This window comes from Callospermophilus lateralis, chromosome 17 (assembly GCF_048772815.1).
Source record: "Callospermophilus lateralis isolate mCalLat2 chromosome 17, mCalLat2.hap1, whole genome shotgun sequence".
NCBI classification, from domain to species: Eukaryota; Metazoa; Chordata; class Mammalia; order Rodentia; family Sciuridae; genus Callospermophilus; species Callospermophilus lateralis.
Window position 1 is genome coordinate 58,605,392 of NC_135321.1, and position 18,628 is coordinate 58,624,019.

At 46.1% G+C, this 18,628-nt stretch overlaps 1 protein-coding gene across 1 annotated transcript; it reads right to left on the reverse strand.

Moving 5' to 3' along the window:
- Positions 1-362: 362 nt before the first annotated feature.
- LOC143382670 (NUT family member 2D-like) lies at positions 363-9,765 on the reverse strand. Its single transcript, XM_077105620.1, has 6 exons — positions 9,700-9,765; positions 5,453-5,982; positions 4,236-4,361; positions 3,053-3,195; positions 2,202-2,575; positions 363-464 (listed from the first exon to the last, which is right to left on the reverse strand). Exons 1-6 carry the CDS (start codon positions 9,763-9,765, stop codon positions 363-365), a joined length of 1,341 nt encoding a protein of 446 aa, XP_076961735.1.
- Positions 9,766-18,628: the final 8,863 nt, after the last annotated feature.

Sequence of the window (18,628 nt, forward strand, 5' to 3'; positions counted from 1 at the left end):
GGTTCTAGCAACCCCAGTTATCACCTCTCAGTTCTCACTGCATGGAGGTGCACAGAAAACATGGCAGAAGGCAGAAGCTGGAGATTTTTTTTTCCTACCAAAGTGCCGTTATTCTCAGTTACAGTCAAACAAGGTACAGCTTCCCACCCAGGATTGAACATTGTGACCCTCCCCTCTCAGTACCTCCCCCTACCCTCTTTCTACATTTACTATACCCTCCCACTCCCTTCATTTTTCTGAGAACCCACAGGAACTGTCCTATGTGATGAAGAACCTTTGGACCTTCCAAAACAGAATGAAGCAAGGTGAGATCTTGCCTGAGGGGCAGACACCCCAGAGGCCACTGGTCAACAGGACTGTCCTCAGGGCCTCTTCTTCTTTAGGTTGCCTGATGATGTGCACTTCCTCTTCAGAGGCTGTGAGTTTTTAGCCAGCTCCAGATCCACATCTTGCCCTCCAGTGACCTGGAGGGGAGGCCCAGTGCAGGGTGTGTTTTTCATGAAGCATGTGCGTCCAGTGAGAGCACTCTTCATGGCCATGGCACCTGGAGGAGGGTGGGAGCTGAGGAGACCTCTCTGGGGAGGTGGGGCCTGGATTGCTTGATCTCCTGAGCACAGGGTTTCTATTGGAGGGGCCTGGCTCTGGGACAGTTCCCAGGGCAGCAGGCGGTGCTGGGAGATAAGGAGGAAATCCAGGCTTTGGAGGTCCTCGTCCACACTGCAGCTATTGGCTGTCTTAAGTGGCTGCCCAGAAGAAGTGGCTTTTCTGGGACCCACTACACTTTTGTTCCCCAGGTTTGAGGAGGAGGATCTGCGGTTTGGGGGAGGATGGTTGGAGTGAATGGTCCCCAATGAAGAAGACCCGTGACAGCCTTGGAGGATAGCAGTGTCCTTTGAACCCAGCAACTCTGGCTCGATGGTCCTGCTCCTCTTCATGACCTGGGAAGCCACCTCTGTGGACCAGTCCTCCATGCTGGCCCCTTGATTAGTGTGATGTTTCCGCTTCTCTGCACCTTGTTTTGCAGCTGCCTCGGAAGCTCTTGTGTCCTGTTGGGACATATCATGACCTTGAGGCACCTGCAAAAGTGCTTCTTCACAAGCTGAAGGAGGATATGGGCACTGGCCAACTCTTCTTCATGCATGAAATGGGCCACAGGGATCAGGACAATCATATTTCAGTGGGAAGTGGATCTGTTACTCATCTTGGTCTCATAAAAACACACTGAGTGTCTGCTGGCCACACTCCTGGGCTTCCTTTCTGCTTGATATCCTGAACCCTTTCATGGCTCTCATGTCTCTTTCCTTTTTTTTTTTTTTTTCCCCATCCTACATCCTGTATCCTGGAACAGACTCACTCAGGGAGCCATCACAGACAGCATAATGATAACATCCTGTGGGCCACATGAGTAAGGTCCTGTGCCTTCCTCATCTACCTGCTATCCCTTGCTCCCCTCTCCACCTGTGGTAACTCCCTTTCCTGTATACTTGTGTCCCTTTGTCTCATAGTCTGCCATGTATTGCTCTGTGCCTTGGTGTCTGTTCTGAAACCCTGGTAACCCTCGTGTCTCTATCTCCTTGTTCTAATGGTGCCCTTTTCTTCTTGTCTACCTCTTGTTTCTTCCCAACCCCTGTTATTCCTGGTGTCCCTGCACTTCTTTATCAGGTGTCCTTGCCTCTCTTCTGTATCACCTACCCCTGGTCTACTGGGAGACCTTCCTTCTGCTTTCTACCTGGTCAGTAGTGAGTCCTTTCTGCTGCTCCAGTTCTTTTGTTAGGGCCAAGATATTTACATATGGTTTGGAGGAAAGCATTTCTTGCAGGAAGCGAGGATGAATTATATTCTCTGCCTGGGATGAGAAGGAAGAGAGTGTGAGTGACCTTGGGAGGAAATGGCCCCAAGTCAGGAGGACTTCTAGGAGAAAGAGGAAGCAATAATAATCCCATGCTCATTTGCACCATGGGGTTGTTATATCCCAAGTACCAGCTACACCCATGTATGAGTGCACACGTGTGCATGCACATTCTCTCTCTCTCTCTCTGTCTCTTTCTCTTTCTCTCTCTCTCTCTCTCTCTCTCTCTCTCTCTCTCTCTCTCACACACACACACACACACACACACAATAAATCTGAGATTCTAAGCCAGGAAACTCAATTCCATGAGTGCCAAAACCTTGTATACACCAAGATTGTAGGCCCAGCTCACCTTGTTGACAAAGTTCTCATCAACATAGCTCATGAGACTTGGATCTGGGTATAAATCATCCTGTTGCTCTAGTCCTTCCTCTCCCAAGTTTGCAGCAAGCTCTTCTGTAGACAAGTAGGAGGGCTCCCACGTGGCAAAGTTCGTAGGCCCGAATAGCTCATCCATGATGTCCATGTACTCTTGGATGGCTTCAGGTGGGATCTCCTCGGGCGCCTTGTTCTCAGGCCCTTTGGTCTTGGCCACCTTGTTCCTGCGTGCCTTGGACTTGCGTGCCTTTGTCTCAGGCACCGTGGTCTCTGGTGCCTTGGTTTTGGCCGCTAATGAGCGGGCAGACCATACCTTAGTGTTGGTCTTTCTGGAGTTGCACACTAGGACTGGGAGGACCAGAATGGTGTGTGAGTGGGGATTCCATGTTCATCCCAAACACTTGGTAGTAGGCAGGGTTCAGGGGTTCAGGGGACCTAACCTGGTATGCCATGCATGAGGACAACCTGACCCAGGAACCGAGGGATATAATAGTTCACCAGATGCAACATCTAGGAGAGTCAAGTGGGAGGACATTTGTAGTGACTGGTATTGCATGCACTCTACCCTACCGGGACCCAAGTCCCAGGCAGATCTTGTGTTGTTTCTTTGGATAGACAAGGAGAGAAAGGAGATCTGTACTTGGCCCAGTCAATACACAGTTCATAGCTGGGTGGCAGGGACCTCAGGTGTTAGGGGCTTTTTTTCTTGTAAGAGGGAATCTCCAATACTGAAGGAAAAGTTCTTATTTGGGACAACAACTTGCCTTGGCCTTTTTCACTGTTTGGACACTATCATGGACTACTGTGTGAATGTGGGTACCCTACCTGGCTGTTGGACAGCCTCAGGGATTGGAGGCCTTCGGATTTCCAGCCTCGGAGTTGCAGGAGGAGGTCGGCACTGGAAGACCCCTGACAACTGCATCCTTGGATCCTCCATCTCCTCTGCAGCCTCAAACTCCATGAATTTTGATGGGATTTGGGTAAGGCAGGCACAGGCTGAGCTGAGAATCAGGTTAGCCATACCAGGCAGGTGCTGGTGTGGGATTCTAGGCGATGGAGTATTCTAAGCTACCAGTCAGGAGCTAGTGGCAGGAATGTGGAGTTGCGTCCTGGAGTAGGTCCGGCCAGTGACAGGAGGGAGCTGCTACAGAGGAAGAACTACAGTTCTCGGGAAACACTACATCAACTAGCACCTTAAGGGAATCAGATCTGAGGGACCCAGGCAGGGCCCCTAGCTGATCCTTGTTCTGGCTCTCTCCTGTTTCTGCCAGGAGGAACGACATCATCAGTTTAGTTGTAGAAACTGGTCAGGGATGTGATTTATATCAGGGAACACCAGAGGTCCTGACCCAATTCAGGGGTACCGAGGCTGGGACCTTGGGCCCTGAAAGGATCACCTGGGAGACCAAATTACAGGCAGGGTCATGTGGAAGTGAAAGCTAAGCTGAGAACATTGGGTTTCTTCCAAGGAGGGTGGGTTCTTCCCTTCCCTTGTTAGAAAGGCTGGGATTACATAGAGCAAAGGCAGTAAGGACCAGAGACATGTCCTGGGGCCACCTGAGGTGGTGGCTGGCCCTGAAAATGCACTCCCCACCACCACCCTCTTCTGGAACATCAGGTTGATGTAGTGGCCACTTTGATGAGTTATAATGGACCTCACCCTAGAAAGAGGTACCAGTTCCCAGGCAGGTGGCCCGAGTGAATCTAGTGCAACTTTTCCCCTCTGCAGAGCCAGCAAAGCAGCAGCAGACCCTCTGGCTGGGCTGGTACCTCCTCCCCATCCTGACCCTGAACCTCAAGGCAGAGTTGGAATCAAGAGTATGGAGCCTGGAGTTTCTGGGATTGTTGCCGAGAGAATGCCCAGGCCTCAAGCTAGAAGGAGCCACTATTTGGAGAGCTAGATGCCTCGGAGCCAAAACATAGGTAGGTGACAGTCTGTACCAGACCTTGCTGTGCAAACCATGATCCCCCATCAGTAGGCTCTGGGCCTTGAAAACTGGCTCACTTTTCTGCAGTCTCATAGAAGACCATCCGATCAAAGTTGCTGGTGCGCTGCCATTCCTGCAAACCCTTCCTCAGGCCCTCTTCCATGGTCATGGTGGGCTCTCGTCGGGACAGAGACCGAAGCACTGGGCTGGAATTCATCAGGATCAGTGTCCACAAGGTCACCCTCCTTTATCAGTAGACCAACAACCTAATTTCCTACCTTTGTTTTATTTGCCCCATGATGTTCAACTCAAAGTATTGACATTGGGACTCCAGGATACTTATACAAAAGTTTAACACCAAGGGCTGCATTGACCAGCATGATTGTGATTGGATTCCTCAAATATGATTGAGGTGTACTATGTGATGAATGTTTTTATCCCCCAACATTCACCTGTTGAAGCCCTAACCCCCAATGGAATGGTATCTGGACACTGCATTTAGTGCTTAGAAGGTTAGATGAGATCCTGAGGGTGGCGCCTCATGAGGGCATTAGTGTTCTTCTGGGAGAAGGAGGAGACACTGTGAGGACACAGGTGAGCCAGCTGTCTTTTCAAGCAAGGAGAAGAGAGAGCAATCATGGGATTTTAGGTCAGTTACCCTTTACCTGGGAATCCTGACTAAAGAACTGTGAGAAAGGAATGCCTTTTTGTTTTTTCACAAATTTTCCATAGCATCATGGTGGCCCAGCTGACTGAAGACAGGGCACAGAATGGCCTGGGAGCAGTTACAAACTGGGGCAAAGTTGAACATGCCCATGCAGTATCCAAAGACAGCTTCCCCTCGAGTGTGACATCACCAGAGGGTCCTGATCAGGAGTTCATGACAATGTGTATGGGTAGCCATAGATTTCTGTGTTGGAGCCAGCACCACTAAACCCACTTGTGGTTGGGATGTCCCTGGTGCTGAGAACAATCAGGTCTATGGTGGAAGGTGAAATGACTCGGGGAGGCATGGAGTCAGAGAGCCAACTTCGATTCCTGGCCCACATTACCCCCAGGAACCTCCTCTGACCTTGAGTCCTCCATGTGATGGTGATGATCATTGGAGACAAAGATTGCCTGCACTCACAGGGCTGTGATAGGCACCGGACATAAGGCACGTTTCATTCCCTGGTCTCAGCTTGTCCCCTCACCCTCAGGACCTTTCGTCCAGTTCCCCTCCATCCCAGCCTCCTCTTTCCAACCCATGCTTTTCCTCCTGACAGAGCTCAAGGGGGAGCCTGAGGAGAACACTCACATGAGGAAGCAGGAAAGTGCTTCCACATCAGGAGTCTGAGGAAGGTGCCTGCGGACCAGGGTCTTGAAGCGCTGCCAGCGCCGGAAGTTCTCATACACGCTGGGAGGTCTGCTGGAGTCATCTAGTGGCACTGCAGCTGGGAAGGTGGGTAGTGTGCCCTCCCCGTACACTGTACCTGGCCATTGGCGTGCATTCATTGGGAACATGATGGGGGCCATCTGGGCAAATGGTCGTGGTGCTGGAGGGCGAAGGCCCTGGTGCCAGTGGATCCCATAGTTTTGAATCCCTCCACTGTCTGAGGCAGGTACAGTGGTCCTCAGGGCAGAAGGTGCTGTGAGGAATGGAGCAGGATGCTCCACACCCCCACAGAAGGCCCCTGGGGCCCTCCAGTTGAGGGGTGTCTGAGTGTGGATAATGTTCTGAATATGAGGAGGCCCCACTGGCCTCAGTTGTGGCCCATGTTTTCCAAAGGTGGACAGCCCTGGCACATATGACTGTCCAGGGTAAGTGGACAGCACTAGAGGGTTACCCTGGGAGATAGGTGCAGTCACCCTTGGTGCCAGGGGCAACTCCCAGAATGGCTGGTGTGTTGGCACAGGGGCAGCTGGAAGAAAGGGTAGGCCCCTGAATGCAGACATGTGGGCACCAGGATTGAAGTTCATGCCTGGTCTCCGTGATGCAGATGCTGTGGAGGCAAAGCAAAGCGGAGAATGGGGGAGGGAAAATGACAGCAGGATTGAGGACCCCCAGTTTCTTACTCAGTGGAAATCTGCGAACAAATGCTCACAGCTCAGGGCCCTTGGGCAGGGAAATTGTGCAGTTTGCAAAAGTCCCTGAGTGAATTTCATGTTCCGTTCCTTTAGTCGTAGTTCTACCCAGAGAAATCTCATTTTCAGTACACCAGGATTCCCAGTTGACTGTGACACCTCAGCTTTTTCTGATTCTGAGAGGCCCCTTGTGCATCCTTTTCAGACACTCCATTGGCCTCCTAGGTGACTCCCTAGAAATGGATCAACTTGACTCTATTCAGTGGCACCATGCTCCTCCTCATTCTCACCAACAGGAAAGGGACCTTCTCCAGGGCAGATGCCGGGACTTTAGGGTCACTTGTGAAGGTGACAGCTTCTAAACCTATTCCCCCATCACCTCCTCAGCCTTCCTTTTGCTAATACTCCTTCTATACCCCTCCACTTTATTCCTAGGCATCCACACACAAACAAGAAACACCTGATTTAGATCTCTGCCTAGCTAGAGGCTGAGGAATTCTGTAGTTCACCCAGGAGCACATCCTGCCCAGCATGTGGGTGCTTCTCCCAGCACTTCCCACACCAAACACGAATGGGGGACAGATCCTGGCCATCTGTGATCCTAGTGCTCACTGGTTGCTGCCATAATGCAGGGAGCTCCTTTCCCAGGGAAGAGGTCTATGTGATAGACACTGAGTCCCGGAGATCCTCTCCTGGGCTGACCAGCAAAGGTTACTGAGGTTTATGAAGTTGATGGGATGGTGAGGATTGGGGTTTTCCAGAGGTTTTCACAGACACTGGTCATTTTTTTATTGGGCCTGGGAATTAGAGCCATTCTGATGTCCTTTTCTTTTGCACTCCTAATAATGGGAAGGAAAGTGTCCCAGAGACTCAGGCCTGCACCAGCTGCTACCTGTAGCAAGGTTGTTGGGAGCACATTCCTGTTCACCAGGACATTATGCTGAGTGAGGTCAAAGAATGGGAGGTGTACCACACTTCAACACTTGCATGTATCAATCAGGACAGCTGCCTAAGTTCCAATGACAATATGAGTAGAGCCCCTTCCTAACTGTGTGCTAGTCTCCTTCCTGTCTTTAAAAGAACCCAGTCATCTTCAAACGTGATCCTGGAAAATGAAGAACACCCCACATGTGCTCCCTTATCATGGAGTACCAACCAAACCATGAAGATAAGCAAAAGTCTTCTGTGTTGTCTTGAAAACAATGAGCTGAGGCTACACACACAGAGTGTGAAAGTGATAACGATTCAGAAGATCCCCCAGAGGCCCAAATCTATGTTGGCTAAGGTTTTCTGGGTTCCCTGCCCTTCTGGAATCAATGACACCTGCTGTCTGAAAGGAAGGAGAAGTTTTCCTGGGCAGGAAGTCTGTGAGGGACCCTGGACTATGGCAGTTGGAGTGCCCTGCAGCCTCACCCACAGAGACTATATCGCACTGCATCTGTGGTCATTGAGATCCCCATTGGGCAGTTTTCTAGCTAAGAACACTTCTGACCCCTGCCCACTTATGATCTGAGACTCCCAGTCAGTCCCCTCAGAATGATATCCCAGGCAGCTTCCATGTGTCTGAAGAATGGACACAGGGCTCAGCATCTTGACTCCAGGAAGGCCTCACTGGGACCCCATCTGTGACTGCCTAAAAAACCATGCAGTGACCTGTGTCCATTCTACAAGGAATCAATCCCGTGGCCTCTCTCCTTTCTGCTGACCCAGTGTACTTCCCCGGATTAGTCTGGACCTGGGTCTTAGGAGCCCTCCTCCCCATGAGCAGTATCAGTCTTCCCAGGGCTTCCTGGGCCATGTCAAGTGTATTGTCTAAGGCTCTTTCCTTCCCTTACTTCTGTTCAATCAGTTGACCACAGGGTAAGTGCTCCATTCTTACTCCCAAGGGTTTTTGGAGTGACTGCCCTCAGATAACAGACCCCTGACTGTCCAGGCTCACCTCCTTCTGAAGGCCAGGCAGGACACCTGACACAGTGTCTCACAGTCTCCACAGTGGGAAACGTCAGTACAGGACCCAGAGAGTGACCTGTCTGTAACAGATGCTCAGGGTCCAACTGAGCCAAACTGGCCAAAGTTTAAATGTAAACCACAGTGGAATGTTGGATCCAGACATTCTGTAGCGGGGGAGGGGCCAAGGAGAGCTGGCCTGAGTGGAGGGGGGGCTGGGCAGACATTCCAGGAAGAGCTCTAATAGGTATAGAAGAACTTTGAGTTCCCTTCAGGCAATTCAGTGGTGACACAAGTGGTGTGTGCCTCCAGGTCATTTTGAAGTAGTTTCTAAAATCCACAGGAGAGGGGTGTGACAGGTGACCCTCTCTTTCAACAACCAAATTGTCTTTGCTTCCAATGATGGGCAGGACCAGTGAAGCATGGCTCTCATGAGCCACAAAATCACCAGTATACACAGTCAATAGTCTAAAAAACTGTGGGGTATGGATTGTGTTTTATGTATAAAGTGTTTTTTTCTTGTTGTTTTTGTTGGTGATGATTTTTTTTTTCTCCCATCCCTGGCTTGCAAAACACACACTTTGGTGTTCATGAAATATTAACACCTTATTATAAGTCTTTTCAATAAATGGCAGGAGGGGGGCAAACCATGATATTCAGGCACTAAAAAGAAGCTTCTTTCATTCTTTCTTCCCTTGTTATTTCTTTTGAAGCAGTGATATAAAATATGCAGTGCAGAAAAACTCTGTTCTCATTCCACAGGTTTTTTAAATTTTTTAAAAAATAATCCTACGCTGTAATGAATGCTGGAGACCAGATTTTCAAAGCAAATTTTATTTGCTAAACCAAGGTCGAATTCAGGGCCTTGTATACTCTTGGTCAGTGCTTTGCCACTGAGCTTCAGGCCTTACCCATGCAATCAGTTTGCACTGCTTCAAACTGCTAGACCACAGGTGCTCATATGATAACACTACTCAAATTCAATTTGTGCAAACTGGCCATGGGAAGGAGCACAGGGTAGAGCGCTTCCTTAGCTTCCAAGGACTGCAGCAGGGTGGTCTCTACTGTAGGCATGAGCAGTTTGTAACTGCGAAGATCACTTTGTCATTTCAGGCGCTCCCACTGAAAGAAGGACCAGCCCAGACGCTCTTTTTGGGGAGCCTTCTTGCCAGAGACACCTTGCAGGCTTCCCTACCCATTTCTTCCTCCTGCAGGGCCACGGGTGTCCCTCCTGCATCCCTGGCGCCTGAGCACATGCTTGGATGGAAGGGCGCGCGCACAGGCTGCCATGCAAAGGCTCCAACGTCCATTGGGGCTCCTGCTGGGAAAGGCACAGGCGCAAGCACAGACAGCAGGTTCCCAAGGCCAGCGGGGCTCCCATGGCGGCATCCAGACTCAGTCCCATAAGTCTCTAGGTACTGGACCCGCGAACCTCTTCTGTTCCCACTATGTCCCTGCCCGTTCCTCTGGCCCCTGTGCCTCGCCAGGCAGCCCAGGCCCGGCCTTGCCTCCCCAGGGATGCAGGCCGCTCACAGCAGGCCTGGCAATGAGGGGTGAGATGGCCAGTGCGGCGCCCACGTGGAAGCATCCTCCATCCATGTCCCTTGCAGCCTGTGTGAAACCCGGCTCCAGGGCACCTGTTTGGTGCCTGAGAAGCGCGGTCCTGGTCAGCAGGTCTGAGGCTCCTGTAGGTGTCTGACAAAGTGGTGACTGTCATCTTCTTGTTCCGCCTGAAACCTGTGAATGTTGGGGACACTGTCACCTGGCATCCGGGTTGTTAGCTGAAGGATGCTTATTTCCCTGTCCTTAGCAACTTTGCAGAAGGGAACACACTGAGCCAAGTGTGCTGAGTCTGCTGTAGTCACCCCGTGATTGAAGGGTCATCGTAGGTGGGCTGTTGGGGGGCTCGTCTGGACAGAGCACCTAAATGATGATGGGAGAACCGGGTGACCACAAGTCGTGTGCAATAAAGAGAGTCATGTTGTCTTATTAATTTGTGGTGCTTGTATATGGCGGCAGTGAAGTTGATGATATGGTCTCACCTATGCGTTGGTGGGCTGTTGGGGGCCCCTGTGGATATTTCTGGGTGCCAGGAAGTTTTCCATCCGTTTTGATAGGCGTGAGATCACGGGGTGGTTATTTGGGTGAGAACATGAGACGCTGCGCTGGTCCTGGAGGGTTAGTAGGGGTTCAGAGGGCTCTGGTTGTTTTCGCTGTTCCTTTGATGGGGTGGTGGGGTCCCTAATGTGTTGATGTGCATTCGTAATTTGGATCTTGCTCTGTTTCGACTGCCTGACGAGAATGTGGTATGTGTTCAGAAGTGTGGGTCAGATGAAGTGGTGATGGTCATCTTCTTGTTCTGTGTGGATATCGGAGATCAAGGGAAAGTCAGCTCTGGTTTTTGTAATATTTTACTTGTGGTGGTCTTGTACATATATATAGTTTTCCCAAGAACACACCCTGGGGAGTTTGGATACATATGTGTTTGCATATGGGCTATGTTACGGAAGGCATTTGGGTAGTTTTCTCTGCACTTGCAATGTGATTATTATAGTTGGGAAATGGAGGAGGGATATTTGTACATTCTGGACATCATGTTTTGGTACAAGGGATTTTGAATAAATTTCATTTTTATTACCCATGCACATGTACTTGAGTGTGTGAAGGCTGGTCAGTTACTAATTTTGTGGAGCAGTAGGATGAATATATTCATTGTGTGGTGTGCAGATGGCAGGCTTCTGCATTTGGGAAGACAGAGTTATTTCTTCATATTTGGGGTGTGTGAGCTTGTATATGAAGATGAGATACCTATGGAGAGTTACTTGCGTATTGAGTTTGTATTAACTACCCCACCTCAGGTGTGTGTGTGTGTGTGTGTGTGTGTGTGTGTGTATTTGTCTTGAAGTAGTAGCAATAGTTGTGAAGAGGAAAAATATTTAGGTGTCTGTTAGTAGATATACTTTAGGGACATGGCAATTGATGTCTGATTCCTGGGGCCTTATATGTATGAAGTAGATGAGACCCCCCCGACAGTGAAAGGTAATCTGTTTTAATCAAAGTCCACTGAGTGGATATAGGAATTCCCACCCCATGCCCAAAACAAAAACTTTCACAGTAACATTTAACTGGTGTTTGGCCCAAACTGCTGGGTATTTGTGCCTAGCCAAATCAGTACATGGAATTAACTATTACAGTAACATTGAATAATCTTTTTTATAGAATCCAACATGTCTCAAGGTGGACAAGCAGAAAATTAAGTTTGGCTGAAACAATTTTCAGAGAAGTTCAGGAAAGACAGTTATGATATGTGCCTGAGAAGCAGAGAACTGACTGATAAACTGAACTACTACCACTTGGAGTTGGCTCTCTCTTCCACCCTCTCAAGAAATGTGCTTACACCTCCCAAAGAGATAACAACCAAAGTGTTCATTCACTGCCAGAGTGTAGTCAGAATCCCATATCTCTGTATGATTCACACCAGTCCACATGTGAGACCCAGTTTGACCTTGCTTAAGTCACAGCTGTGAATTCCAAATACCAGCATACAGTGTTAGGCATATGCATCCTGATGTAGGAAGTATAGAATGAGGTATGTGTTGTGATTTGGATCTTAAATATCCACGAAAGGTCTACAAACATTTCCTCATAAGCTTCTGGCAATATTGAGAGGTGATGAAACAGTAGGCGGTGGGTCCTACTGGAAGGAGGTTGCATGGTCGTGGACATGCCCTTGAGGGGGATATTGGGACCCTGGCCTCATGCTGTCTACTTCCCAGCTGCAATGAGGTGAGCAGCATTACTCCAATATGTGATCTCTGCCATGATGTTCTGCCTCCAGGGAGTCTCCAGAACCATGAAGCTGACCAAGTATACATAGAAAGAAATCTCTGAAATGTTCAGTCAAAATAAAGTTTTCTTCCTTGTAATTGGTTTACCTTACATATGCTTTCAAAGCCACAGAAAGATGACTAATGTAATGAGATAGATTAAAGATCAAAATGCCTGCTCTATAACACTCCTTACATATTGCAGGGCAGATAATTTAATGGTATCCTTTAGGAAGTGGAGTTTATTACTCAATTTGACAAGAGTTCTTTCACATTGTTGTTTATCTCAATTTTTGTAGGGCTCTTGGGTTTTTTGTCTGAGAAAACTTTCTGTTGTCATCTTGGATTTTCCTTTTTTTAAGTTTTTTTTTTTTTTTCCTGTAGATGCCGATGGACATGATTTATTTGTTTGTTTGTTTGTTTGATTTACACTTATGGCTCAAACCCAGGGCCTCACACATCCTAGACAAGCACCCTGGCACTGAGCTACAACCCCAGCCCCTTGGCCTTTTCTTAAGTAGACATTGAACAATATGCCCTTATCTTTCTTAGAGTAATTAGGTTTCTCATCCAGAGTCTTGCATCTAGATAATTGGGAATACAAGTGTTGTTTTAAGTCTCAAAGATATTTGAACCCAGACTGGGCACTATTTTGATAAATATTTTCTCACAAACAATTTTCTTAATTCCTACAGTTATTCCTTAATCACTCTCCCTGATTCCATGTCATGCCCATGGTAACCAGAAATAAATTCCACCCCAGAAAGCCACTATTCTATTGAGCAAGTCATTCATGATACAGCCAGTAAACAATATTCACCCTTGTAATTTGAATTAAAACACATATATGTGTATAAGTAGACATATGAATCTATACATACATATGTATATATGTATGTGTGGTATCATATGTGAAGTACAGATAACACTGAAAGTGTAAACAAGAACCACAAGATGTAATAGAGCTTTGTTTCAAGGAATAAGGGAAAGTAAATAAGGAAGAATTGTCAATATACAGAAGAGGGCCCTGAGGCCTAGATTCAGAAGTAAGCACAAAGTGCACTGCTGCAAGAAAATGTGGCCTTCTCCAGGTAGATGTAGGCTGATGTGGTGATGTGCAGAGGGGACATTATTTGGAAGAACTGAAGAACTCTCAGATGAGTAAACCTGCATGAACACTTGTTTGGGCTGCTTACAGAGGAAGTTGTTCTCTTAGTGCCCTTTCTGCATGTTGTTCACCCACTAAGCATTAAAACCTACATATCCTGGTATATATGGGGCAGGAATCAAATTCAGAATTAGCATCAGGAGAGAAGACGTTCTCAAACATCTTAGGCTTCTTTGGATTAAATTTGATGCAATCACAAATAGGCAGAGTACAACTAGCTCCCTTAGTATTAGCAGTTCTGTGGTTGGAGTACCAGTGGCTCTCAGATTGTAGCATTAGCAGGCCTCCCCATATGTTCCTGGCGCCCTGAGACAGCAACTTTCTATCATGGAAAGCCATCACCAAAGTGCTTCAAAACTTCATACATCTTTAAACCTCTTGAATTCAGTAAAGAGAGAAAAGTATTTATGCACTGTTTTATGATATCTTAATGTGTCATTTCCGTATTACACCATGTGAAATGCAACACTAGACAATCTTTCTCACACTGCACAATTGTCTTTAGAATTCATGGAAATGCAGGGTTGTGAGTTGAAGTTTTATCTCAGAGGTGTGTAGAGCACTCACCTAGCATGCATGAGGCACTGGGTTTGATCCTCAGTACCACATGAAAATAAAATGAAGATATTGTGTCCATCTGTAATTAAAAAATAAATATTCTAAAAAACGCATGTAGCTAGTCAGAAATTGTTTTGCACTTGGGAATTCCATTGGTTCAATTTCACTTTTTCCTGAGTAAAAAATATTTATTGTCTTTATTAATTGGAAGGAGAACCAATACTATTGGTCAAGTTTATGCTAATTGGGGTTTGGAAAAGTTGTGCAGTGGGCATCCCCACTGTGGGCAGGATTTGTTGCAGAAGGATAGCAGATCGGCCCTCCTCAGCTCACTTTGGTTTTGGCCTGCCAGGCTCAGGTCTTCCTGAGGCAGGGGTAGAAGAGTCAAGGTCAATTAGATGGACTTATCAGAGGTTTGAGAGGCATTAGAAAAAATGGTACCAGTGTCAAGAAAGAAATTAATTTTCCGTTCCTTGACAGTCAAGGTCATCCTGGGCTCCTGTACAGAAATAAAACAGTCTGAATAGTTGGAACCTAAGAAGGATTCCCTAGGACCCATCATTCCTATTGTTGGACTGTTTGAAGTGAGGGATTTGTCCACTGGTCCTTGCCTGTGTGCGTATTCTAACCACCTGTGATCCACTTCAGTGACAGGTTAGGGTGTTGGTGGCATTGGTCTGTTTCATGGGCAGTCTTTCTTGTAATGTCCCTCTTGGCCTCAGTTCTAGCCAGCTATGTTTGGAGCAATACCACTCTGGGGACCTTGTCTACTGGACTTAGCCATCTGTAGGGCTGTCATGAGGGCAGTTGCCTTTCTTTTGTTCTCTCTCTCTCTCTCTCTCTCTCTCTCTCTCTTTCCTCTCTCTCTCCTCATCTTCTTCCTCCTCCTCCTCTTGGTCGTGATTGTAAAACACCCAAGTGGCATTTTTTAAGAGACTATCTAAAGTGTTGTCTCCGTTTGCAGTTGATTTTGTAATTTTTTCCTAATGATTGAGTTATGAATTTGTTTTTCAGGTTGTTATGCTGGGGAAACAGGGTACATTGTGGTATATTTCATTAATGCTTCCCTGAGGTTTTCTGAAATGTTTGTGGAAGTTTCTGCATTCTCCAGATTGTTTGGAATAATTTGGAGATTTAGTATGGGTTTTCCTAAAGCCCTGTACCACACAATTCTGAAAGTACTTTCCCTTCCATTGCCCCATGTGACCATCTGTATCCCATTTTTGATCCTCCTAGAGAACTGCCTATTGCTTTGTTGGCTATGTTTCTTCTGAGTCCATTTCGGTTAGAAGGAGAAGGCCTCCTGGGACTTGCACTATATATCATTCATCCCCAGAGGATTCAGCCACCCATAAAGCATCCTAGTGTTCAGTGCTAGAGAGAATTTGGTTCATTAACATCATTATGTCTTTCCAAGGTAGGTCCAAATTTGGTTAATGCCATAAAATATCTCTGTATATTTATCAAGGTCATCCTGGAATCTTTCTACGTCACTCTTAATTTTTCTCAAGTCTTGCAGAGAAAAGTGACGTGTATTATAATGAGTCTTTTGGGACTCTTTCCTATGACTTGTAGGTATAGGAAGGAGCTGAAGTGCATTCCTCCTGATTTTCTATTTCCTCAGGATGTTGGGGCTCTGTTGGCAAACCCTGAGTAAGGAGGGTATAAGTGCTTAGAAAAAGGCTTTTCTGTATTTGATCCTTCTCTAAGAGAAACTGCTTTCCATTTTAGTCTTTCCTGTTATATTTGCCATTATACTCATACTTAGAGCCAGTAAAGTTCTATTCTATTTGCTGAAAACATTGGTGCTAATATAGCTTGAGAATCTTGGGTTGCATTTTTTTAGTGTAGCCAAAGGTGAAGAATCTAATTTACATTGGTTGCATAATTTTGGGTTGTGTCTTCAGGAAGAAGGAAAAAAAGCTTGTTATGTATAGGGTACCTGGCCACTTTTTTCTCCCTTTTACAATTTATGTTTAAGTGTAAACTGGATTACAGTTTATACTTGCCTCAGGAGGCTATTTTTCCACATCCTCCAGGTGGTATTCAGGCCAGGATTGGGCTCAGAAAAATACCAGACACTTCATTAGGGTCTGAGTGTCAAAGAAATACCAATGTTTCAAAATACTTCTTCAGGAGTCGGGTGCCAGGTGGAGTATAACCCATCTAAAAGACAAAGGGGAAGAAGACCTCCTTTGGCATCCCTCCATTGTCATATTGAGGTATCCCTCAGTGCCATGTGGACCTGAAAGCCATGGATGACCACCCTTTGAATCCTGCTAGGTGGAGTAGTTTCTCTTAGCACCACAAAGTACTATGATCCTCAAGACATGTGTGACCACATTCTGAGGCCTTCATAACATATTAGTTGTGCTGACCAATGCATTATTCAAAATTCCTTTCCTGTGTCATTTCCCTCTTTTTTTTTTTATTTTTATTTCTGCTTTATTTTCTTCTTAAATTTACATTTTGAAACTCTTCTTTTAAAAACCACTAAAAGTAAATTTACTTTTTCTTCAATAAAAGAATGTATTTTATGTCTTACAGTTTTATCACTAAAACAAGTCTTAATTTCTTTTCACATTCCTTTCATATAAAATTACTTGTATTAATTAGTTAATTAATTAATTAATTAATTAAAACTCTTTTTTTTTTAGTTATGTTTAATTAGATTTTTTTTTTATTGGTTGTTCAAACCCTACAAAGCTCTTGACATATCATATTTCATACATTAGCATACATTAGCTTCAAGTGGGTTATGAACTCCCTTTTTTACCCCAAGTACAGATTGCAGAATCACATGGGTTACACATCCACATTTTTACATAATACCATAATAGTAACTGTTGTATTCTGCTACCTTTCCTATCCTCTACTATCCCCCCTCCCCTCCCCTCCCATCTTCTCTCTCTACCCCCTCTACTGTAATTCATTTCTCACCTTGTTTATTTTCCCATTCCACTTACAACCTCTTATATGTAATTTAGTATAACAATGAGGGTCTCCCTCCGTTTAAAAGGAGTGATCTTCTGTTTTTCTGTACTGTTTTGCCATACAATGTGGAGGCAGTATACACAGAGTTACATGTCCTTGAGGAACCTAGTTATTATGCTAAAAGAGAGCCATGTCCCTCTAGGTTAAGTGCCCTAAAGAAGATTCTAGTCTTTCCTAATATATTTGTTATCATACTCATTCTTAGGGCCCTTAAATTCCTGTTGTATTAGCACAAACATGAAATCTAATATGGTTTAAGAGACTTTGAATTGTGGATTGTCATGCTGTGTCTCCTTCTTCCTGGGTTCTGAGCACCAGAATCCCCTCCATGCTGTGGAAAAAAAAAAAGTTTCTTGACTCTCTCCCCTGGTGGAGGCAAAGTTCCTAATCTGAAGTCTAGACTAGGAGAAGGATGAACTGGCAGGGTTCTTCTCTGAACAGGCAGGGTTTGGAAACCCAGAGATTGGGACCTTGCTCCTGAGTGAAGCTCACCAGAGACAGCATGGGATTTGGGTCCTAACAGGTGCACTAAGGATTGAAAATTCCTCAAAACCTCATTCATGTGTTCTATTGAAACAATTGGGGTTGAAATGAGTATAAGAAATCAGAATCTACATGATGTTTACAGCGCATGTGTGAGACACAGAAAGGAAAAGAAGGGAAGAAAACTGGAGCAATAGACAATGTGGCTCACCCTCTGGGGATTAGTGTCTTACTGTTTTTCAAAGACCTTGGATCAGATTAAGACATTGTGTTAGGATCCAAGATACACCAGGTAAGGGACCCCTTCCCACCATTGAGTCCAGTCAGTCTTAAAGTGGAAAAAAAAGCAAACACTTAATGGATCCATTGATCTGTTGTATTCCTCAGAGAGAGGTTGAAGCTGAGCTTGACCAACATTCCTACTTTAGTGACAAAAGATATTGAACAAGCCTCCTCCAGTAAGTCTGACACTTGTGGCTTCAGACTAGCGGGTGCTCTACTGAATTTTAGATGGGTGACGGACATTAATTATTTTTGAAAGAGAGAGTTATTTCTAAAAGGAGTATAGAACTCCAGAAATGAAGGAGACAGTTTGTTGCTCCATTTCAGTCACCCTCCATAGAAGCCCCAATTTGGGCACAGAAAGAAGAATCTTGATTTTCTACCCCTGTTAGCAGGTGAAACTGGGTTTTTTCTGCTTCCGCTGGCAGGTTAAGTCTCTGTGAAGTGCAGTTTTCTGCAGCTAAGAATTTGTGCTCCTCTCAAAGGTGGGTTATACACTTCTATGTAAATGCAGAACCCAGTGGCTCGCCATCAATTCCTTTTCCTGGCATCTTTCTTGCAAATTCAAAGAATGAACTCTGCAGACCCGGAAGAGTGAGTGTAACAGTAGGATTTATTGAAGAACATGTATCGAACTCCTGCAGTGCAAGAGGGGACCTGATAGCTGGCTTTCTCTGACCAAGTGTGCTAGTCTAGGGGTTTATATTGCCCTTGCATCACTGTGATGTGTCCAAGCTTATGCTGGTAAGGCTCTGGAAAAAGATAAATGCTATTGGTCCCAATTTATGCTAACTGGCATTTGGAAAAGCACTAACACTATGAGTTAGCCCCAATCTCACTCTGTATTTCTTCACTTTCATTTACTGTATGCTTTGGGAAAAGAATTTGAGTCATTGAATTGTGCATGCTTAGTGGTGTGTCAGGAACTTCAGGGCCTGTGTACAGTGTGCTTCTGCAGTGGCCATCACCCATGTGTGTAGGTGGGGATCTTGCAGGGTGATGGATCAGCTTGCCCCAGCTCACCTCAGTTCTTGAATGATGCTCCAACGTAGGTGGTCCATCACTCCCCTGTTTTCTAAAATTGTTATCAGTGATCTGTAGGATGCCTGTCTGGCTTGCCATCTGGGGAGTAATGACAACAGGCAGAATG

Bases quoted from the DNA above. Each gene is read 5' to 3' on its own strand.
- LOC143382670 (XM_077105620.1), bottom strand. From the start codon at position 9,765: ATGGATGGAGGATGCTTCCACGTGGGCGCCGCACTGGCCATCTCACCC. The intron at 4,362-5,452 runs GTGAGTGTTCTC...GATGAATTCCAG, and splicing joins GCACTTTCCTGCTTCCTCAT to CCCAGTGCTTCGGTCTCTGT. The intron at 465-2,201 runs GTGAGCTGGGCC...CCTCCCCTCCAG, and splicing joins ATGAGAACTTTGTCAACAAG to GTCACTGGAGGGCAAGATGT.